Below are 23,709 nucleotides of genomic sequence, written 5' to 3'. Positions count from 1 at the left end.
TCAGTGGACAGAGATGCTACTTGCTTTTTTTGGCAGTTGGAAGCAACCGTAACCAGCTGTTCATTCCCACAATGCAACAAGGCTCCCACAGTGTGATGTGAGTACCTAGGTGCTGACATCACACTGTGGGAGGGGTTTCACCACAATATCAGCCATACAGAGCCCCCCTGATGATCAGTTTGTGAAAAGGAAAAGATTTCTTATGGGAAAGGGGGTATCAGCTACTGATTGGGATGAATTTTCTCTTTAAAACTGTAGGGTTTTAACCCTTTTTTTATCCTCTCTTCCAGGCTGTCCCCTACTCCAGAGAATTTAAACAGAAATACGACTACTTCCGGAAAAAACTGAAGAAACCAGTGAGTTTACGGACTGCACTATACCTGTCTACTTCCTTCAAGACGCAAATTTGATCCCTTCAGATATTATGTACCAAATAAATCCTTGTGCTCAGAATTTAATAATGTAAGGCCTCATTCAGCTGGACGACTGGACTGCGTGCTTGCCAAGCAATTTAGCGCTCTATCTGCCGCCCACGAGTGCAATTTAAATTCAGCCGCATTGCAGCGGTTGTAACACCACGTGTGTTAGCATTTGATGCGCAGTGGTATTACCCAGCGGCAGAGGACCATGACGTCGCATTTGAGCTACGCTGCGGTCACGCTCAGATTTGACTACATGGGGGGAGGGGGTTTCCGGTCTAGCTGCAGTACTGAGTGTTAACAGGCGCCCGGCCAGTGCAGGAGAGCAGTTAACAGGTGGTGAATTCACCGCTTGTCAGCTGCCCATCTGAGGGAGGCCTAACACGTGCCGTGTTCTATTTTTGATTGATGTCCACTGTAGTCACATGACTGAGGTTCTTTGTTCCTTCACTCTATCTGTGCATTGTGTCTTTTCTTCTATTTTTCCCACAATGCAGGGGGGGGGGGGGGGGGGGGGGGTTGGCATGCCTCTGATTCCTACAGTTTCTAAATCTTGCCTAGTGGTCTCAAATTGAGGAGCGTTACCAGGCTTATTTTTGTGATGGGAAAAATAAAACAAAAAACAGATACTTACCAAAGGAGATAGAAGGCTCTGGGTCCTATAGTTCCTTCCCGTTCTTCTCCTCATCTGCTAGTTTTTTCCATTCAAATATCCCGCCGCGGGAGACTTCGGAAGCACTCGAGCTCCAGAACCCAAGCGAGCAGCCCATCTTCGGGGCCCAAGTGCTTCTGAAGCCCACCTGAAGCGGAAGAGTAGTCTCTAACCGATCAGTCGGAGACTAACTGGGAAGCCTGTGGGACAACGCGTATATCGGGAACGATTTATAGGACCCAGAGCCTTCCCTCTCCTAAGTTAAAGAGAATCTGTACTCTAAAATTCTTACAGTAAAAAGCATACCATTCTATTCATTATGTTCTCCTGGGCCCCTCAGTGCTGTTTCTGCCACTCCCTGCTGCAATCCTGGCTTGTAATTGCCAGTTTTAGGCAGTGTTTACAAACAAAAGACATGGCTGCTAACCAGCATGTGATAGGCTGAGAGAAGCTCAGTCTGTGACTCATATAGAGCCTGGAGGGGGCGTAGAGAGGGTGTGTATAACTTCTATCCTATCACAGAAGAGCAGCACATTCCTGCCTCAGCCGGCAAATCTGACAAAGGAAAGATTGGATTATATAACAGAGATAATACAGCCACTGTGCAACTAAGAAAGGCTGCAGTAAGACAGACCACATTAGAACAGGTATAGGAACTTATAGGATAGAAGAAATAAGGCTGACATTTTTTTACAGAGTCTCTAAGTATCGATTTTAATTTTCGCTTTAGACTCCCTTCAATGTTTGGATCTTTTTGTTCATAAGACATTACACTTATGTGTAGGCATTGGTTGCTGCTATCCTATTAATTGTAAGTGCAAGAGATCCTTTTTTCAATCTTTTATTCTTAACCTAGAGGCTGCCTTTAAGAAGTAAGCTAAGTGACTTGTTAGCAATGTCTTGCAGGTCTCATAGATCCGTATCAAGAACTTGTATCACACACTGCATGGCATCAACTTAGGCCTCCACTTCCCTTCATCATCCCGCTAAAAGGATTTTCACTTGTGCCTGCTAATAACACGACACTGATCAACGATAATTCTTGTCTCCAGGATTCAATTAGTGGGATTATTCCTGCAAGTGTTCATGATTAAGGCCGCTTATTAGACTAAAACAAATGAATATAACTTTTTATTTGTTTTTTTTGTCCTAATGGATGTGAGGAGCAAAAAAGTAATACAATTAGTTCCTGCAAAATAGATCTGCTCATTATCCATTGATGACCTTATTACTTTCTATGGTAACTGAACACTGTGATTGTAAACCTGACAACACAAGGAGCCATTGCTGGATGCTTTTGAAAAAATCAGAATTGCAAGATTTTTGTGCAGATCCTGCCCTCTTATCGCTTTCAGAATTGCGACCCCAAAATAAGCATTAGATATACCCGGCAATAGTGCATATAGCTTGGGCACGATATTTAATTGTCACCAGTCGAACATAGCTGACACTGATGGGTAGCTTTGTTTAAAAAAAAATTAAAAAAAACTAGCTTGCAGGTGCTCCAGGCCAATTTATTTTAGCATTTTTTTCTGTGTTACATTTCCTTTCTTCTAATTAGAGCTGCTGTAATGTGTATTTATGGCCACTTGTCACTGGGGGTGAATGTTAGACAATACCAGAGGACTTCTGCTTTGTTTCTATATTTTCTGCTAGTACAGAGAGATCAAAGCATTCCAAGAATTTACAGCACAAGTTCTGTCAAAAGCAGTGCACTTATCTCAAACAAGATAACTCTATTGAAGCTGCTAATCTGTTAACAATGTGATATGAAAGGAACTGATGTGCACTAAAAGACAAGCGGGTGTAGTATTCTTCCATTTCACAGCCTCCCAATACACTGAACAGGTCCTATAGAAAGTAATGTTTGCGCTGTGTTTTTTTTTTTTTCTATGATATATATACATGTACTGTCCTCCACTCCCCAGGCTGACATACCAAACAGATTTGAGATGAAGTTGCACAGGAATAACATCTTCGAAGAGTCGTACCGGCGAATAATGTCGGTGAAGAGGCCGGACGTCTTGAAGGCGCGGCTCTGGATAGAGTTTGAGTCCGAGAAGGGCTTGGATTATGGAGGCGTGGCCAGAGAGTGGTTCTTCCTTTTGTCCAAAGAAATGTTTAATCCGTATTATGGACTGTTTGAATACTCCGCCACGTAAGTTTTTTTTTTTTTTTTCCCTGTAGATCACCACATAACTGTATGTAAGACAAAACCTGTGGTATTTACAGTTTTGGTGTTCGTGGATAGTCTTCTCATTAAAGGTGCCGTCTTTGCTGCACGGTTCAAATACTAGTCATGGAACCAGTACATTACCAGTAAGGAGTGTTTGGACAAGACTCTTATGCTCCAAAAGCATACCAGGGTGGCACTCAACGTGGCTGTACCTTTCCTTAGCTAACTTTGAACCCCAGAGGAGAAAAGGGCCCTCTTTTTGAGTCCATCTCACCTGTATGTGGGAAGTGTGAGTTCCAAGCTGATCATTTCTGGTCATGAGACTGTGATGGGAAGAGGGGTGGGATGCAGCCATGCAAATGAGGGGAGTGGCTCCTCTCCCTCTATGCAAAATCTAATCGGTATGTAAGCCCACCTTTCTTTGCATGTCGGTATTCCACCCCCTCTTCTCAGCCCAAGTGCAACCTGAAATAGTCCACCTTTGACAATCACGTGGCCAAGGTGGCCATGCATCTAGTGATTTTGGTGGCCAATCGACCAAGAGACAGATCTCTCTCCGATCAAATCTGATTACCGAGAGAGATCTGTTGGCAGCCATAAGCCACAGGCCAATTCCCGATCCATTTTAGCGTGACATCTTGCGGGAATCTGGCTTGTGACGCTGCTTCACTGCCCCTGGCCACTGTCCCCATGTTTTATGTGTATCTCTGTGCACTGTGACTGTTATCTGCAGGGGAGTGTTGAGCTTTACAGCACATGTGGTTCAATCTGCTTTGTTTTTTCCTTGTCTTAGGGACAATTATACCCTCCAAATAAACCCCAACTCCGGTCTGTGTAATGAAGATCACCTGTCCTATTTCACGTTCATCGGGCGAATAGCCGGCCTAGCAGTATTCCATGGGAAGTTACTAGATGGTAAGTGCTCCTTCCCAACATTTTCTCCCACACCCAGTTACCCACTTTAAGAATGGCAGCCTTTAAGATCGCATTGTCATGGCATTTGTCTAGCGTACACTTCGGAAGCGTTTGGCATTTACAGAATGAGCTTCCTATGCGCACAGTGCCTCCTAGATGGCAGGGAAGTGCTAGGAAATGATAAAAAAAAAAGCTAGTTAGAAGCACCATAGTGACATTAGGTGGAATTCAGTAAAATATTACTTTTATTACCCACTTTTACTGTCACTTGGTCTCTAACCCAAACCTCCCAATTATGCAGGCAGAAAGAAAGGATGTCCCGCTGCACCATGGGTGGGTGTAAAAAATATCTTCCTTTTTTTTTTAGCACATCAGTGAACACACAAGAAGCTAACGCGTATCGGAGCTCTGAAAGGCTCCTTAATCATAGCTTTGATTAAAGAGACTCCGTAACAAAAATTGCATCCTGTTTTTTATCATCCTACAAGTTCCAAAAGCTAGTCTAATGTGTTCTGGCTTACTGCAGCACGTTCTACTATCACCATCTCTGTAATAAATCAACTTATCTCTCTCTTGTCAGACTTGTCAGCCTGTGTCTGGAAGGCTGCCAAGTTCTTCAGTGTTGTGGTTCTGTAAAGCATCTCCCCCCTCCAGGCCCCTCTCTGCACACTGCCTGTGTGTTATTTAGATTAGGGAAGCTTCTCTCATCTTTTACAAGCTGGATAAATCCTCCTCTGAGCTGGCTGGGCTTTCACATACTGAGGAATTACATACAGGCAGAGCTGTCTGCACTCTGCAGGAAGAAAAAGCCTGACACTTCAGTGGAAGATAGCTGCAGGGGGAAAGAAGCACACAAATGATCTCTTGAGATTCAAAAGGAAGGGTGTATACAGCCTGCTTGTGTATGGATGTATTTTCTATGTGTGGACATACTGTACATCAACCTACTTCCTGTTTTGGTGGCCACTGGTATGTTTACTTTTGTGCGATTTTAACAATACAGATTCTCTTTAAGGAGCCTTTCAGAGCTCCAATACGCGTTAGCTTCTTGTGTGTTCACTGATGTGCTAATAAAGGAAGATATTTTTTACACCCACCCATGGTGCAGCGGGACATCCTTTCTTTTTGCCTGTATCATTCGAGACCAGTGATTCCTACTCCCTTGGGCTGTACAGCGGTGGTGGTAGCGCTTCCATTTCTTTGCTATGTTTATCCTCCCAATTATGCTTGGCCTAGGCAGTTTGGATATGTGGAATTCTCCTCCCAGAGCATTCTGGGATGCTCTGTATGTTTTGTACTGCCTTCAGAACTTATTAGCATCTTATCGACCAGCCCTACTGCCTAATGGCAGCGCCCGTATGAACGGGCTCCTATGTTACTATAGATTTTTATAGGTGATATATATTTGCAGGCACTCTCCTGATTGTTTAGAGGAACTCTAGTGAAGATAATATAATGAATAAAATTGCTTATTTATTGTTTTACAATATTCATTTATAGATTTAGTGTTTGGCCATTGTAAAATCTTTCCTTTCCCTGTTTTACGTTCTGAAATTTATCACTGGTGGTGACTTCTTTAGTTCTGCCAGATGATCTGTACGGAATGTTCATTACTGAGAGTTCTATGCACAGAGATGGATTATCAGGAAGAGATCAGTGGACAGGGCCGTGACATAAGAACCATGGAGTGCTGTAATCCAAGTTAAAGATGGCTATTGATGCAGCAAGAGAGGAGCGGAGAATGCACATCCATGCAAAAAAAAGTGCTTTATTCCAAACAGTAAAAAATACAGGCTACAGTACTGTTGCAGATGGAGGTGAGGTACAGGCAGGTAGGGGGTCTACAGCTGTTACACGCCATATAGCTGTGGTGCTTCATCAGGACAAATGAGCAAACACATAATTACATAGTTGCATAGTTATTTTGGTTGAAAAAAGACATACGGCCATCGTGTTCAACCAGAGAACAAAGTACAACACCAGCCTGCTCCCTCACATATCCCTGTTGATCCAGAGGAAGGTGAAAAACTCTTACAAGGCATGGTCCAATTTTCCCCAAAAGGGAACAATTCCTTCCCGACTCCAGATGGCAATCAGATAAAATCCCTGGATCAACATCATTAGGCATTACCTAGTAATTGTAGCCATGGATGTCTTTCAACGCAAGGAAAGCATCTAAGCCCCTAATGGCTAATGGCTCCCTTTATACGCTCTGTCCCATATGATTAGAATAATTTCATTACCTACAAATGTAAATGTGAATGTTTTGCGGGCATCCTCCAACAAGGGGAAATGTCACCAGTGTGCTGCCCTGCTGTGCTCACCTAATATGTGAAACGCAAGCTAGACGTCTAGAAAGGAAGGGTTCCCTGTGCGCAGCCGCACTTCTGTCTAGTTGGAACGTTCCCGATATTTATTACCACAAACCTATCTCAGGAACCAGCAGGGCTCGGGGGCTGCAATTTGGCACAGAGCTTGGTCGGGGGGTCCCCTCCCTACCCTATAATTTTCAGTTGTGTATGTCGTGCGAAAGCCGAGATATTTAGGACGTTTTACATGGCAGCACAATTAAATGGGACGCAGGCTGCACGATCTGTCATTACACAGGCGACAGACGTGTAGTATTACACGCATCGATTAACATGTACCAGGCGTCACTTCCTGTAAAAACAGGAAGTGACATGAATAGCCAAACTGAGTTCCCGAACTGTGGAACGCAATCGTTCCACTGCTAGGGCTGCACTAATTGGCGACAGAAACAATAAACTTTATCAATACATCCTGCGGATGGCAAGCGCACAAACGGGCAAAAATGCACATATTGCTTGCTTGGCAGTTGGAAAAAGCCGTTATTTCTCACAATGCAATGAGGGTCACAGACAGGAAACTGTTACGACCACGGTCCTGACATCACACTGTGGGAGGGGTTTCACCACAATGTCAGCCATACAGACCCCCCTGATGGTCTATTCCAGAAAAGGTAAAGATTTCTTGTGGGAAAGGGGATATCAGTTACTGACTGGGATGAAGATCGATCCTGGCTTAAAGTTCCTCTTTAAAGTGTACCGGAGGCAAAGTAAAATGGAAAAAAAAAAAAACTTGCCTAAGAAAGAGGGAATCCTCTGGATTCCCATGTCCTCCTGGCCCCCACCGTTGCTGTGTGCAAACCCCAGGAACATATCCAAGAAGATCTTGTCTAATATGTTATGTGGCAGGATTCGGAGGCTTCCCAGGTAAGTATGTCATTTTTTATTTTAATTTGCCATAAGTTTTCCCGAGAAGGAAATAAACTGATGAGATGAACAATTGGATCTGTCCTCTTACTCCAAAAAAAGACCTTTTTTTATTTATTTATTTTATAGAAATCTCATGGTTTTATTTTATATTTGAACATTTCATAATAGGTTGAATGTTTTATTGTCTATGCTCAGTGGCAGTCTATTAAGTGTCTAAGAGTTAAAATACATGAACTATTGACCTTTTTTATCCCTCCCCTGCCCTCAACTTTTATGGCTGTAATTTGTCAGGAATATAGTAAATCTCACTGATGAGCAAAGTACTGAAAAGAGAGAAGCTGCCACTTGCATACCTGAAAATTAACTCTTTTAGACAAAAAATAAACAGCCTGGTTATTAGTATACTTTGCATCTTACATACACGTTTCTCATAATGTCACGTGTTGCTGCGGGTACATTTTAAATCTGCTTGGGGAATGCGCTGTAAACTTGCCTGCAGACGTGGCGTTTTCACACTCTGCATCCACTATGATTATAGCTGTAGCTGAGATTGGTCACAGATCTTTTCACAGAAGGCGAGAGATCTGTCTGCAGCTCGCTGCTGCTGTGTTCCCAGCTCGGTGACACTGCGGGGAGACGCGATGTGGGCGGACGGCAGGAACACAAAGCTAATCAGCGCTCTGTTTATCTCATTACCATAATGGAAGCCGCAGTGCATCATGGGAAGAAAGCCCCCTGCTTCCTATTACTACTTTATTGCCGTCACTTTCTATTTCTGTAGCTGATTACGTTCAGAACGTGGCGCTGGCTGTCGCTCTCGTTTCACGCCCTGAACTCAGTGCTGACGTTGCTCTCTTGCAGGCTTCTTCATCCGGCCGTTCTATAAGATGATGCTGGGGAAGCAGATCACTCTGAAGGACATGGAGTCTGTGGTAAGTCTGAGAAGCCAAGATAGCCGGTGTGGTGTCGGCATGCCCAGTACATGCGGCAGTCACATGCTAATTTTTTTGGTTTGGGGTTTTTTTATGCCTTCAAGAAATCTGATCAAATTACCCCCTTTTTTTTTTTTTTTTTTTTTCAATAAAAAATGATGGGGACTGTTGGATTTTTCTGATGAACTGAAAAAAAAATTGAATAGCATTGGGTAGATTTGTAGACTCAAGCAGAGCCAGATTTCCCAGAAGGCACTGCAGGCACAGGCCTACAGGCGCCTGATGATGGAAATGGATCTCACTCTCCTCCTCTAGTGCCTCCTTCCTTCCCTATGCAGAGTTCTGAGTGGAGTGTAAATGAGGTTACTCACCCAGGTCTCGGCGTTCCACTGACGAGATATCACTTCAGTCGAAGGCATCACTAGCTACTTAATACTTGAGGGGACCTCTGGCTACCTAAGACAAGACAAATAACATTTATATTGCGCTTTTCTCCTGGCGGACTCAAAGGGCCGGAGCTGCAGCCGCTAGGGCGCGCTCTATAGGCAGTAGCAGTGTTAGGGAGACTTGCCTAAGGTTTCCTTACTGAATAGGTGCTGGCTTACTGAACAGGAAGAGCCGAGATTTGAACCCAGGTCTCCGGTGTCATGTGAAACCTGTAGCTACTTAATATTGAGGGTACTTCTGGCTAGCTAATAAAGAGGCACCTGTAGCTACCTATGACAGGCAAGGGAATGGAGGGAGAGAAGTGACAGCTGGGGTGCAGTTCGGTGGGGGTTTGTAGATTCATGGAGGGCAAAGTCTAAGGTGCCTATAGGCTCTTGTGATGTTTCGGGTCTGGACCCAAGCAATTTTTCCAGAAGAAAAAGTGAACACAGGTGTGTATATATATTAATCAGATTTTTCAAATGATTACAGTCCATCAGAAAAAAATGATTGTGATTCTTGAATTGAAAAGAAATTTTACAATTGTATAGTGTGTCGCCACCTTTAATGTGCCCACTAATCATCCAATCCTGATTGTACAATTTTACCAAATCTATGTAGTATAAGGGCAAACTGAAGTATATACATTGAATAAATACTGTAGGTAGTCCCTCATATTATATAAAAGTGGTGGTAAAGGTGGCCGTAAATTGACAGATGGCCACCAGATCGACGATCAGATAGTTTAGTCTCTGATTGAATCTGATCAGAGGACTCTTGCCTTCCCGCACGCTCCACACGGATTTTCAATAGACTTCAGCATGAAGGGCAGCACAGTGGCGTACTCCCCGGTTCAAATCCCAGCCAAGTCAACATCTGCAAGGAGTTTGTATGTTCTCCTCGTGTCTGTGTGGGTTTCCCCTGGACACTCCAGTTTCCTCCCACACCCTCCCAAAAATACAGATTAGTTAATTGGCTTCCCCCTAAATTGGTCCTAGACTACAATAAACTACATGATACATAGACCTATGACTAGATTGGGAGCCCTTCTGAGGGACAGGGCTGCCTAATATGTCAGCATTATATAAGTACTTAAATAATAATAAAAATGAAATCCTCGGCCGCACAAGTCTCCCCATATAATGTGCTGGCAGCAGAGCGAAGTCTCACCTGTCCCGCCCCAGCTCGCCTCTTCCTGTCTGGTGTCTTCTCTCCATGCCTCGATGCTCCGCCTCCCTGTGACTTATCTCCCAGTCATGCGACAAAAGCTACAGGTCAGGCACTAGAGGTCTGGCGTGTATGCTGCCAGGCCTGTAGTGTTTGACCTCTACTGTTTGTCATAGGACACAGGGCAACATTTGCTGCATCGATTTCCAGCAGATTCGATATAGACTGACAAAATTGACAAGTGTATGGCCACCTTAATGTTAAGCTATAAAAACAAAATTTTCCCATCCTCCTCCGTCCTTTTGATCCTGCGCTGGGACCCCAAAGCAAGGCCTTCTTGTGCATGCACACTACCTCCGTCCCTCTCTGGCTCCAGCAAAATAGCGGAGCCTGATTGAGTCTATGCAGGTGTAGACAGCTTGCACCTGCGTAGTGGCGTGTGTCAGGAACCGGCCCGCGGCACGCCTGCGTATACGGTTCCCGACTGCGGGTTTGACCAGATCAAGCGGGGGACAGCCTTATTCAAGCTACAAACAAGGCTGGGACCCCTCAAACACTTCCCACTGCCACCACTAGCCGTTGCTAGACACGTCCACTCAGCTGTCGAGTGCTCAACACGCAATCTGCGTTTTCGTATTTGGGTCAGCTTTGCGCTAAGGCCGAATATGGGAACGCCACGCACACACACACAGTTGCAATCTTACACTGTAGTGAAGCAAAACCACTAACAGTCGTTCCGAATGATGCTGTTAGACTTCCCACTCGGCTGTCGAGCGCAGAAGTGCCCCATACACACAATGCAATTACAATCTCATACGGTAGTGTCTCTCAATCGTACAGCCAGGCATGAACTTGTACACGGTTACACTTCAGTCTCTTCTAGGCTATGAGTGTTAGTTTAGTATAGCAGAAGTCAATCTTATTAAATAACAATTTAATATTCCAGAAAAAACATGGAACAATGCAGAAATTAATATATACAAAAGATGTACAAAAAAACAAAGTAAAAAAGTTACAAAGTAAAAGTTACAAGATACACAAAGCGATTTGCTTACCAAAATAACAGGGAACCAGATAGAAGAACCTTGGACTCTGCCGAGCCACTTGTCACATCTGGGCTAGCTGTGACATGCGAATTTCAAGGCGTTTTCCTGTACGCTTTCGATCTTTACAGAGATTTCCCATCCCCAGGTGACAACTTGAGCAAGGCTTTCTTATTCCAGCTGGATGTCATATGTAAAGTCCTGGCTCAGGCTGGTGTGAGCTGCTTCAACGCATACTGCAGCCAGTCCAGGTGACAATTGCTTCCAAGCACAATACACCTCTGTGACAGTATTCAGACAACAGGGTCTGACCACCTGTATAGGCTTCAAGGCAACTGTCTGATTAAGTGTTTCCTAATTACTGGTTTTCTGGCTGTCCAGAGGAACTGTATGCTAATGTCCAAGCTCCCTGCTTCCAGAGGAATTCAATGCAAATGTAGGTCTATAGACCCATACACACAATCACATGAACAGTCCATGAATCTAGCCTGGCATATCTACACCTTTGACATAATACACAGCAGATTAGAAAAATGATAGAAATATACTCCTGTATTATCCCAACATCATCAGCACCCCAATATATCACCACAGCGTGGACGGGATTCTTAGCTTTTTCTGAAAAAAAAAAATAACAGAAGGATGGAGCTACTGCGCAAAGGATTTTGGGGGTCTTAGCACCTTGAGGGAGGAGGGCGGGGAATCCTCAAGGTGATCACCCCATAAGGGCTCTGTTTTTCGTTACAGGTACACTTTAAGACTGTACAATCAAGATTGTATCATTAAAGGGCACCTTTGGGCAAGCATGGATGATGTGACTAATAGTCTTCCAAGTGTGTGCGTGTCAGTGTGTGCGTGTCAGTGTGTGCGTGTCAGTGTGTGCGTGTCAGAGTGTGTGCGTGTCAGAGTGTGTGCGTGTCAGAGTGTGTGCGTGTCAGAGTGTGTGCGTGTCAGAGTGTGTGCGTGTCAGAGTGTGTGCGTGTCAGAGTGTGTGCGTGTCAGAGTGTGTGCGCGCGTCAGAGTGTGTGCGCGCGTCAGAGTGTGTGCGCGCGTCAGAGTGTGTGCGCGCGTCAGAGTGTGTGCGCGCGTCAGAGTGTGTGCGCGCGTCAGAGTGTGTGCGCGCGTCAGAGTGTGTGCGCGCGTCAGAGTGTGTGCGCGCGTCAGAGTGTGTGCGCGCGTCAGAGTGTGTGCGCGCGTCAGAGTGTGTGCGCGCGTCAGAGTGTGTGCGCGCGTCAGAGTGTGTGCGCGCGTCAGAGTGTGTGCGCGCGTCAGAGTGTGTGCGCGCGTCAGAGTGTGTGCGCGCGTCAGAGTGTGTGCGCGCGTCAGAGTGTGTGCGCGCGTCAGAGTGTGTGCGCGCGTCAGAGTGTGTGCGCGCGTCAGTGTGTGTGCGCGCGTCAGTGTGCGCGCGCGTCAGTGTGCGCGCGCGTCAGTGTGCGCGCGCGTCAGTGTGCGCGCGCGTCAGAGTGTGCGCGCGCGTCAGAGTGTGTGCGCGCGCGTCAGAGTGTGTGCGCGCGCGTCAGAGTGTGTGCGCGCGCGTCAGAGTGTGTGCGCGCGCGTCAGAGTGTGTGCGCGCGCGCGTCAGAGTGTGTGCGCGCGCGCGTCAGAGTGTGTGCGCGCGCGCGTCAGAGTGTGTGCGCGCGCGCGTCAGAGTGTGTGCGCGCGCGCGTCAGAGTGTGTGCGCGCGCGCGCGTCAGAGTGTGTGCGCGCGCGCGTCAGAGTGTGTGCGCGCGCGCGTCAGAGTGTGTGCGCGCGCGCGTCAGAGTGTGTGCGCGCGCGCGTCAGAGTGTGTGCGCGCGCGCGTCAGAGTGTGTGCGCGCGCGCGTCAGAGTGTGTGCGCGCGCGCGTCAGAGTGTGTGCGCGCGCGCGTCAGAGTGTGCGCGCGCGCGTCAGAGTGTGTGCGCGCGCGCGTCAGAGTGTGTGCGCGCGCGCGTCAGAGTGTGTGCGCGCGCGCGTCAGAGTGTGTGCGCGCGCGCGTCAGAGTGTGTGCGCGCGCGCGTCAGAGTGTGTGCGCGCGCGCGTCAGAGTGTGCGCGCGCGCGTCAGAGTGTGCGCGCGCGCGTCAGAGTGTGCGCGCGCGCGTCAGAGTGTGCGCGCGCGCGTCAGAGTGTGCGCGCGCGCGTCAGAGTGTGCGCGCGCGCGTCAGAGTGTGCGCGCGCGCGTCAGAGTGTGCGCGCGCGCGTCTGAGTCTCAGTATAAGTGGTGTGTGTCTGTGTGTCTGTGTGTGTGTCAGTATAAGTGGTGTGTGTCTGTGTGTGTGTCAGTATAAGTGGTGTGTGTCTGTGTGTGTGTCAGTATAAGTGGTGTGTGTCTGTGTGTGTGTCAGTATAAGTGGTGTGTGTCTGTGTGTGTGTCAGTATAAGTGGTGTGTGTCTGTGTGTGTGTCAGTATAAGTGGTGTGTGTCTGTGTGTGTGTCAGTATAAGTGGTGTGTGTCTGTGTGTGTGTCAGTATAAGTGGTGTGTGTCTGTGTGTGTGTCAGTATAAGTGGTGTGTGTCTGTGTGTGTGTCAGTATAAGTGGTGTGTGTCTGTGTGTGTGTCAGTATAAGTGGTGTGTGTCTGTGTGTGTGTCAGTATAAGTGGTGTGTGTCTGTGTGTGTGTCAGTATAAGTGGTGTGTGTCTGTGTGTGTGTCAGTATAAGTGGTGTGTGTCTGTGTGTGTGTCAGTATAAGTGGTGTGTGTCTGTGTGTGTGTCAGTATAAGTGGTGTGTGTCTGTGTGTGTGTCAGTATAAGTGGTGTGTGTCTGTGTGTCTGTGTGTGTGTCAGTATAAGTGGTGTGTGTCTGTGTGTCTGTGTGTGTGTCAGTATAAGTGGTGTGTGTCTGTGTGTCTGTGTGTGTGTCAGTATAAGTGGTGTGTGTCTGTGTGTCTGTGTGTGTGTCAGTATAAGTGGTGTGTGTCTGTGTGTCTGTGTGTGTGTCAGTATAAGTGGTGTGTGTCTGTGTGTCTGTGTGTGTGTCAGTATAAGTGGTGTGTGTCTGTGTGTCTGTGTGTGTGTCAGTATAAGTGGTGTGTGTCTGTGTGTGTGTCAGTATAAGTGGTGTGTGTCTGTGTGTGTGTCAGTATAAGTGGTGTGTGTCTGTGTGTGTGTCAGTATAAGTGGTGTGTGTCTGTGTGTGTGTCAGTATAAGTGGTGTGTGTCTGTGTGTGTGTCAGTATAAGTGGTGTGTGTCTGTGTGTGTGTCAGTATAAGTGGTGTGTGTCTGTGTGTGTGTCAGTATAAGTGGTGTGTGTCTGTGTGTGTGTCAGTATAAGTGGTGTGTGTCTGTGTGTGTGTCAGTATAAGTGGTGTGTGTCTGTGTGTGTGTCAGTATAAGTGGTGTGTGTCTGTGTGTCTGTGTGTGTGTCAGTATAAGTGGTGTGTGTCTGTGTGTGTGTCAGTATAAGTGGTGTGTGTCTGTGTGTGTGTCAGTATAAGTGGTGTGTGTCTGTGTGTGTGTCAGTATAAGTGGTGTGTGTCTGTGTGTGTGTCAGTATAAGTGGTGTGTGTCTGTGTGTCTGTGTGTGTGTCAGTATAAGTGGTGTGTGTCTGTGTGTCTGTGTGTGTGTCAGTATAAGTGGTGTGTGTCTGTGTGTGTGTCAGTATAAGTGGTGTGTGTCTGTGTGTCTGTGTGTGTGTCAGTATAAGTGGTGTGTGTCTGTGTGTGTGTCAGTATAAGTGGTGTGTGTCTGTGTGTGTGTCAGTATAAGTGGTGTGTGTCTGTGTGTCTGTGTGTGTGTCAGTATAAGTGGTGTGTGTCTGTGTGTCTGTGTGTGTGTCAGTATAAGTGGTGTGTGTCTGTGTGTCTGTGTGTGTGTCAGTATAAGTGGTGTGTGTCTGTGTGTCTGTGTGTGTGTCAGTATAAGTGGTGTGTGTCTGTGTGTCTGTGTGTGTGTCAGTATAAGTGGTGTGTGTCTGTGTGTGTGTCAGTATAAGTGGTGTGTGTCTGTGTGTGTGTCAGTATAAGTGGTGTGTGTCTGTGTGTGTGTCAGTATAAGTGGTGTGTGTCTGTGTGTGTGTCAGTATAAGTGGTGTGTGTCTGTGTGTCTGTGTGTGTGTCAGTATAAGTGGTGTGTGTCTGTGTGTGTGTCAGTATAAGTGGTGTGTGTCTGTGTGTGTGTCAGTATAAGTGGTGTGTGTCTGTGTGTGTGTCAGTATAAGTGGTGTGTGTCTGTGTGTCTGTGTGTGTGTCAGTATAAGTGGTGTGTGTCTGTGTGTGTGTCAGTATAAGTGGTGTGTGTCTGTGTGTGTGTCAGTATAAGTGGTGTGTGTCTGTGTGTGTGTCAGTATAAGTGGTGTGTGTCTGTGTGTCTGTGTGTGTGTCAGTATAAGTGGTGTGTGTCTGTGTGTCTGTGTGTGTGTCAGTATAAGTGGTGTGTGTCTGTGTGTCTGTGTGTGTGTCAGTATAAGTGGTGTGTGTCTGTGTGTGTGTCAGTATAAGTGGTGTGTGTCTGTGTGTGTGTCAGTATAAGTGGTGTGTGTCTGTGTGTGTGTCAGTATAAGTGGTGTGTGTCTGTGTGTGTGTCAGTATAAGTGGTGTGTGTCTGTGTGTGTGTCAGTATAAGTGGTGTGTGTCTGTGTGTCTGTGTGTGTGTCAGTATAAGTGGTGTGTGTCTGTGTGTCTGTGTGTGTGTCAGTATAAGTGGTGTGTGTCTGTGTGTCTGTGTGTGTGTCAGTATAAGTGGTGTGTGTCTGTGTGTCTGTGTGTGTGTCAGTATAAGTGGTGTGTGTCTGTGTGTCTGTGTGTGTGTCAGTATAAGTGGTGTGTGTCTGTGTGTCTGTGTGTGTGTCAGTATAAGTGGTGTGTGTCTGTGTGTGTGTCAGTATAAGTGGTGTGTGTCTGTGTGTGTGTCAGTATAAGTGGTGTGTGTCTGTGTGTCTGTGTGTGTGTCAGTATAAGTGGTGTGTGTCTGTGTGTCTGTGTGTGTGTCAGTATAAGTGGTGTGTGTCTGTGTGTCTGTGTGTGTGTCAGTATAAGTGGTGTGTGTCTGTGTGTCTGTGTGTGTGTCAGTATAAGTGGTGTGTGTCTGTGTGTGTGTCAGTATAAGTGGTGTGTGTCTGTGTGTGTGTCAGTATAAGTGGTGTGTGTCTGTGTGTGTGTCAGTATAAGTGGTGTGTGTCTGTGTGTGTGTCAGTATAAGTGGTGTGTGTCTGTGTGTGTGTCAGTATAAGTGGTGTGTGTCTGTGTGTGTGTCAGTATAAGTGGTGTGTGTCTGTGTGTCTGTGTCTGTGTCTCAGTATAAGTGGTGTGTGTCTGTGTGTCTGTGTCTGTGTCTCAGTATAAGTGGTGTGTGTCTGTGTGTCTGTGTCTGTGTCTCAGTATAAGTGGTGTGTGTCTGTGTGTCTGTGTCTGTGTCTCAGTATAAGTGGTGTGTGTCTGTGTCTGTGTCTCAGTATAAGTGGTGTGTGTCTGTGTCTGTGTCTCAGTATAAGTGGTGTGTGTCTGTGTCTGTGTCTCAGTATAAGTGGTGTGTGTCTGTGTCTGTGTCTCAGTATAAGTGGTGTGTGTCTGTGTGTGTGTGTCTGTGTCTCAGTATAAGTGGTGTGTGTCTGTGTGTGTGTGTCAGTATAAGTGGTGTGTGTCTGTGTGTCTGTGTGTGTGTCAGTATAAGTGGTGTGTGTCTGTGTGTCTGTGTGTGTGTCAGTATAAGTGGTGTGTGTCTGTGTGTGTGTCAGTATAAGTGGTGTGTGTCTGTGTGTCTGTGTGTGTGTCAGTATAAGTGGTGTGTGTCTGTGTGTCTGTGTGTGTGTCAGTATAAGTGGTGTGTGTCTGTGTGTGTGTCAGTATAAGTGGTGTGTGTCTGTGTGTCTGTGTGTGTGTCAGTATAAGTGGTGTGTGTCTGTGTGTCTGTGTGTGTGTCAGTATAAGTGGTGTGTGTCTGTGTGTCTGTGTTGTGTCAGTATAAGTGGTGTGTGTCTGTGTGTCTGTGTGTGTCAGTATAAGTGGTGTGTGTCTGTGTGTGTGTCAGTATAAGTGGTGTGTGTCTGTGTGTGTGTCAGTATAAGTGGTGTGTGTCTGTGTGTGTGTCAGTATAAGTGGTGTGTGTCTGTGTGTCTGTGTGTGTGTCAGTATAAGTGGTGTGTGTCTGTGTGTCTGTGTGTGTGTCAGTATAAGTGGTGTGTGTCTGTGTGTCTGTGTTGTGTCAGTATAAGTGGTGTGTGTCTGTGTGTCTGTGTGTGTCAGTATAAGTGGTGTGTGTCTGTGTGTGTGTCAGTATAAGTGGTGTGTGTCTGTGTGTGTGTCAGTATAAGTGGTGTGTGTCTGTGTGTGTGTCAGTATAAGTGGTGTGTGTCTGTGTGTGTGTCAGTATAAGTGGTGTGTGTCTGTGTGTGTGTCAGTATAAGTGGTGTGTGTCTGTGTGTGTGTCAGTATAAGTGGTGTGTGTCTGTGTGTGTGTCAGTATAAGTGGTGTGTGTCTGTGTGTCTGTCAGTATAAGTGGTGTGTGTCTGTGTGTCTGTGTCTGTGTCTCAGTATAAGTGCTGTGTGTCTGTGTCTGTGTCTCAGTATAAGTGGTGTGTGTCTGTGTGTCTGTGTGTCTCAGTATAAGTGGTGTGTGTCTGTGTGTGTGTCAGTATAAGTGGTGTGTGTCTGTGTGTGTGTCAGTATAAGTGGTGTGTGTCTGTGTGTCTGTGTGTGTGTCAGTATAAGTGGTGTGTGTCTGTGTGTCTGTGTGTGTGTCAGTATAAGTGGTGTGTGTCCAGGCTCGGACAGAGCCGCCGAACCACCGACGGTCCCATCGGTGGGCCCCGACTGCCCCTCCTCCTGGGGGCCCCTAGAAGGCGTGCGCTGCATGGGAGAGCCGGGGAGGGCAGCCCGACTGTTTTTTTTTTTTTTTTTATGTCCCTTAAAAAAAACTATTTTCCCCGGGGGGGCCCCCTCCTATCCTCCCCCTCCCTCACCTCGGAGGGCCCCCCTCCTGTTACGAGCGGCGGCGGCGGTTACAGCAAAGTTCCTGCGAGGTATAGCAGAAGATAGAGGTCCAGCTGCCTCCCGGGCTACGCTGTCTCCTCTATGCCGCTCGCACTGCTTCCTGGTTTAGTGCGAGCGGCATAGAGGAGACAGCGACTGGGAGGCAGCTGGACCTCTATCTTCTGCTTTACCTCCCCGGAAGTTTGCTGTACCCGCCGGCGCCGCTCGTAACAGGAGGGGGCCGTCCGAGGTGAGGGAGGGGGAGGATAGGAGGGGGCCCCCGGGGAAAATAGTTTTTTTTAAGGGAAAAAAAACAAAAAAAAAACAGTCGGGCTGCCCTCCCCGCGGCTTGTAAGGAGGGGGGACACCCAGGTGAGGGGGAGCATAGGAGTCGGGGCCCCCACTGGCTACCCACTCGGCTACCTAACTGCCCACCCTCCCACCTGGCTACCTAACTGCCCACCCGGCTACCTATCTGCCTACCCTCCCACCCGGCTACCTATCTGCCCACCCGGCTACCTATCTACCCACCCGGCTACCTATCTACCCACCCAGCTACCTATCTGCCTACCCTCCCACCCGGCTACCTATCTGCCCACCCGGCTACCTATCTGCCCACCCGGCTACCTATCTACCCACCCAGCTACCTATCTGCCTACCCTCCCACCCGGCTACCTAACTGCCCACCCGGCTACCTAACTGCCTACCCTCCCACCCGGCTACCTATCTACCCACCCGGCTACCTAACTGGCTGCCCACCCGGCTACCTATCTACCCACCCAGCTACCTATCTGCCTACCCTCCCACCCGGCTACCTAACTGCCCACCCGGCTACCCTTCTGCCTACCCTCCCACCCGGCTACCCTTCTGCCTACCCTCCCACCCGGCTACCTAACTGCCCACCCGGCTACCTAACTGCCTACCCTCCCACCCGGCTACCTATCTACCCACCCAGCTACCTATCTGCCTACCCTCCCACCCGGCTACCTAATTGCCCACCCGGCTACCTAACTGCCTACCCTCCCACCCGGCTACCTATCTGCCCACCCGGCTACCTATCTGCCCACCTGGATACCTATCTACCCACCCAGCTACCTATCTGCCCACCCGGCTACCTAACTGCCTACCCTCCCACCTGGCTACCTAACTGCCCACCCGGCTACCTATCTACCCACCCAGCTACCTATCTGCCTACCCTCCCACCCGGCTACCTATCTGCCTACCCGGCTACCTATCTACCCACCCGGCTACCTATCTACCCACCCAGCTACCTATCTGCCTACCCTCCCACCCGGCTACCTATCTGCCCACCCGGCTACCTATCTACCCACCCAGCTACCTATCTGCCTACCCTCCCACCTGGCTACCTAACTGCCCACCCGGCTACCTAACTGCCCACCCAGCTACCTATCTGCCCACCTGGCTACCTAACTGCCTACCCTCCCACCCGGCTACCTAACTGCCCACCCAGCTACCTATCTGCCTACCCTCCCACCCGGCTACATAACTGCCTACCCGGCTACCTATCTGCCTACCATGCCATGGGCGTCCCTACATAGGGCAAAATGGGGCATGCACACTCCCCTGGCTAGCTGCTGCCCCCCCCTAGCTACCCGGACGTGGCTGGCCCGCCCGCCCTGGGGTGGCAGCGGAGAGAGAAAAGAAGCGGCAGGCACAGCGGCGCTGCCTGCCGCATCACTTAATTCTAAAGGGGGGAGCGAGAGAGGGGGAGCCCCAAGGTGAGGGAAGGGGGAGGGGGAAACGTCCTCCCTTCCCCACCGCTTCTCTTCTCTCTCCGCTGCCACTGAGGACACCTATAGATCTGGCTATTTAAACTGGGGACACCTATAGACCTGTCTATCTATACTGGGGGGCCCTGTCACTACCTAAACTAGGGGCTCCTGTCACTATATACACTGGGGGGTCCCTGTCACTGCATACACTGGGGGGCTCCTGTCATACCTAAACTGGGGGTACCTGTCACTAACTGAACTGGGGGGGCGCCTGTCAATACCTGAACTGGGGGCACCTGTCACTACCTGAACTGGGGGGCACTGTCACTACCTAAACTGGGGGCACCTGTCACTACATACCCTGGGGGGCACCTGTCACTACAAACACTGGGGGCTCCTGTCACTACATACCCTGGGGGGCACCTGTTACTACCTTAACTGGGGGGCACCTGTCACTACAAACACTGGGGGCTCCTGTCACTACCTAAACTGGGGGGTATCTGTCACTAACTAAACTGGGGGGCTCCTGTCGCTACCTAAACTTGGGGGTCCTGTCACTACCTAAGCTGGGAGGCTCCTGGTGCTACCTAAACTAGGGTGCACCTGTCACTACCTAAACTATCCAGGCCAGCCCAGCATCACCACCAGCCAACCAGCCCAGAATCACTGTCAAAAAGGCCACAGCATCACCACCAACAGTCAGGCCAACATTTACTTCAACCAGCCAAGTACAGCCCAGCATCACCGCCAGGCCGGCCACAGCATCACCGCCAGGCCTTTCAGCCCACACATCATCCCCAATCCAGCCAAAAACAGTATTGCCTGGCACAGCAGCCAGTAGAGGAGAATTCAGAAGCCAGGTGAGAGGTGTCTACCATATTAAGTGGGCATTCTGCCTATTTATGTGAAATGCTGTTTATTTATGTGCCTCATGACTGCTGAATTTGTCTTGTTGGGGGCCTCATGGTTACTGAATTTGTCTTGTTGGGGGCCTCATGGTTACTGAATGTCTTGTTGGGGGCCTCATGATTGCTGAATTTGTCTTGTTGGGGGCCTCAAGATTGCTGAATTTGTCATGTTGTCATATTTGTCATATCTAACCTATGCTGAGGGAAACTATTCTGGCTACCTATATTAGCCCACTTCCTTACTGTTACAGTTACATTACAATTACCCCCCACCCATGTGATGTCATGTCCACACCCATTTTTTTTGTCGCTGCGCGCTTTGCTTTTTTGGGGGGGGGGGGGGTGTTGGTAAATTATCCGCACCGGGTGTCAAACACCCTAGCTACGCCACTGGAGGGGGGCACAGCTTGGAAGGGGGGGAATTGGGCACAGAGCGGCGGGGAGGGGGGGAAGCGTCCCCCCCTCCCTCACCTAGAGCCCCCCCCTTCCGCGCACCCCCCTCCTCCAGAAGTGCAGCCAGCAGCGAGCGGAGAATAGCTACAGAGATGATGCTATCTCCGAGTCCGCATGCCGCTGCCCTGCTGGTCTCTGACTGTAGTGTGTGACGCTGTCCAATCACGTTCTCGCAGTACTTCCTGCTAGAGCGTGATTGGACAGCGTCACTACAGGAGACAGAGACCAGCAGGGCAGCAGCGGCATGCGGAGCGGAGCGGAGATAGCATCATCTGAAGCTGGTAAGCTATACTCCGCTCGCTGCTGGCTGCACTTCTCGAGGAGGGGAGTGCGCGGAAGGGGGGGCCCTAGGTGAGGGAGGGGGGGAGGCTTCCCCGCTGATCTGTGCCCTCTGCCCCCCCTTCCAAGCTGGGGGGGACTTGCATTGTGTGGGGGTATCTCTGCCACCAACCTGATTGCATTGTGTGGGGGTATCTGCAGCCAACCTGATTGCATTGTGTGGGGGTATCTGCAGCCAAACTGATTGCATTTTGTGGGGGTATCTGCAGCCAAACTGATTGCATTTTGTGGGGGTATCTGCCATCAACCTGATTGCATTTTGTGGGGGTATCTGCCGTTAACCTGATTGCATTGTGTGGGGGTATCTGCCGTCAACCTGATTGCATTTTGTGGGGGTATCTGCCACCAACCTGATTGCATTGTGTGGGGGTATCTGCCGTCAACCTGATTGCATTTTGTGGGGGTATCTGCTGCAATTTGACTACTTGATGAATTATCATGAGGCATGTAACTACTTGAATATACAATGTATCTGGTCGGACCTAATCTCTGTGAATAACGCCGCTACTTATTTTGTGTTTTGTATTTTTTTTTTTTAAGTCTGCCCATGACTCATCATGACCACGCCGATGTTCCAGTGCATGGTGACACCCATTTAGTTTCGCATTTAGACATATCCCTATTGGAGACTGTCCTCAGAATTGCTCACAATCTATTCCCTACCATAAAGTCATGCAAAATTTCTAGAGTACATGTGTATGTGAGCCCAAAATGGGGGGGGGGGGGGGGGGGGGGGAGGGAGGAGGAGGAGAGGGGGGTGGGCCCCTGGCTGAAACTTCCTCGGTGGGCCCTTGGTGTCCCAGTCCGACCCTGTGTGTGTCTGTGTGTGTGTCAGTATAAGTGGTGTGTGTCTGTGTGTGTGTCAGTATAAGTGGTGTGTGTCTGTGTGTCTGTGTGTGTGTCAGTATAAGTGGTGTGTGTCTGTGTGTCTGTGTGTGTGTCAGTATAAGTGGTGTGTGTCTGTGTGTCTGTGTGTGTGTCAGTATAAGTGGTGTGTGTCTGTGTGTCTGTGTGTGTGTCAGTATAAGTGGTGTGTGTCTGTGTGTCTGTGTGTGTCAGTATAAGTGGTGTGTGTCTGTGTGTGTGTCAGTATAAGTGGTGTGTGTCTGTGTGTGTGTCAGTATAAGTGGTGTGTGTCTGTGTGTGTGTCAGTATAAGTGGTGTGTGTCTGTGTGTGTGTCAGTATAAGTGGTGTGTGTCTGTGTGTCTGTGTGTGTGTCAGTATAAGTGGTGTGTGTCTGTGTGTGTGTCAGTATAAGTGGTGTGTGTCTGTGTGTGTGTCAGTATAAGTGGTGTGTGTCTGTGTGTGTGTCAGTATAAGTGGTGTGTGTCTGTGTGTGTGTCAGTATAAGTGGTGTGTGTCTGTGTGTGTGTCAGTATAAGTGGTGTGTGTCTGTGTGTGTGTCAGTATAAGTGGTGTGTGTCTGTGTGTGTGTCAGTATAAGTGGTGTGTGTCTGTGTGTGTGTCAGTATAAGTGGTGTGTGTCTGTGTGTGTGTCAGTATAAGTGGTGTGTGTCTGTGTGTCTGTGTGTGTGTCAGTATAAGTGGTGTGTGTCTGTGTGTCTGTGTGTGTGTCAGTATAAGTGGTGTGTGTCTGTGTGTCTGTGTGTGTGTCAGTATAAGTGGTGTGTGTCTGTGTGTCTGTGTCTGTGTCTCAGTATAAGTGGTGTGTGTCTGTGTGTCTGTGTCTGTGTCTCAGTATAAGTGGTGTGTGTCTGTGTGTCTGTGTGTCTCAGTATAAGTGGTGTGTGTCTGTGTGTGTGTCAGTATAAGTGGTGTGTGTCTGTGTGTGTTTCAGTATAAGTGGTGTGTGTCTGTGTGTCTGTGTGTGTGTCAGTATAAGTGGTGTGTGTCTGTGTGTGTGTCAGTATAAGTGGTGTGTGTCTGTGTGTCTGTGTGTGTGTCAGTATAAGTGGTGTGTGTCTGTGTGTCTGTGTGTGTGTCAGTATAAGTGGTGTGTGTCTGTGTGTCTGTGTGTGTGTCAGTATAAGTGGTGTGTGTCTGTGTGTGTGTCAGTATAAGTGGTGTGTGTCTGTGTGTGTGTCAGTATAAGTGGTGTGTGTCTGTGTGTGTGTCAGTATAAGTGGTGTGTGTCAGTATAAGTGGTGTGTGTCAGTATAAGTGGTGTGTGTCAGTATAAGTGGTGTGTGTCAGTATAAGTGGTGTGTGTCAGTATAAGTGGTGTGTGTGTCTGTGTGTGTGTGTCAGTATAAGTGGTGTGTGTGTCTGTGTGTGTGTGTCAGTATAAGTGGTGTGTGTGTCTGTGTGTGTGTGTCAGTATAAGTGGTGTGTGTGTCTGTGTGTGTGTGTCAGTATAAGTGGTGTGTGTGTGTCAGTATAAGTGGTGTGTGTGTCTGTGTGTGTGTCAGTATAAGTGGTGTGTGTGTCTGTGTGTGTGTCAGTATAAGTGGTGTGTGTGTG

General features: G+C 48.4%; 1 protein-coding gene across 17 annotated transcripts in view; it reads left to right on the top strand.

The window, feature by feature from the left end:
- The window catches only part of NEDD4L (NEDD4 like E3 ubiquitin protein ligase), a 491,133-nt gene that overhangs the window by 440,588 nt on the left and 26,836 nt on the right, over window positions 1–23,709 (top strand). For all 17 annotated transcript variants that reach the window (XM_068251284.1, XM_068251285.1, XM_068251286.1 and 14 more), the window contains 4 exons: window positions 291–356; window positions 3,000–3,229; window positions 4,041–4,162; window positions 8,260–8,330. In XM_068251284.1, the coding sequence (XP_068107385.1) occupies window positions 291–356; window positions 3,000–3,229; window positions 4,041–4,162; window positions 8,260–8,330 (489 nt within the window). The remainder of the gene's footprint in view (window positions 1–290; window positions 357–2,999; window positions 3,230–4,040; window positions 4,163–8,259; window positions 8,331–23,709) is intronic.

The sequence above is a fragment of the Hyperolius riggenbachi genome, chromosome 1 (genome assembly GCF_040937935.1).
Source record: "Hyperolius riggenbachi isolate aHypRig1 chromosome 1, aHypRig1.pri, whole genome shotgun sequence".
Classification (NCBI taxonomy): Eukaryota; Metazoa; Chordata; class Amphibia; order Anura; family Hyperoliidae; genus Hyperolius; species Hyperolius riggenbachi.
Note: the sequence above shows the minus strand (reverse complement) of the source record. Positions and strands in the feature narration are given on the sequence as shown.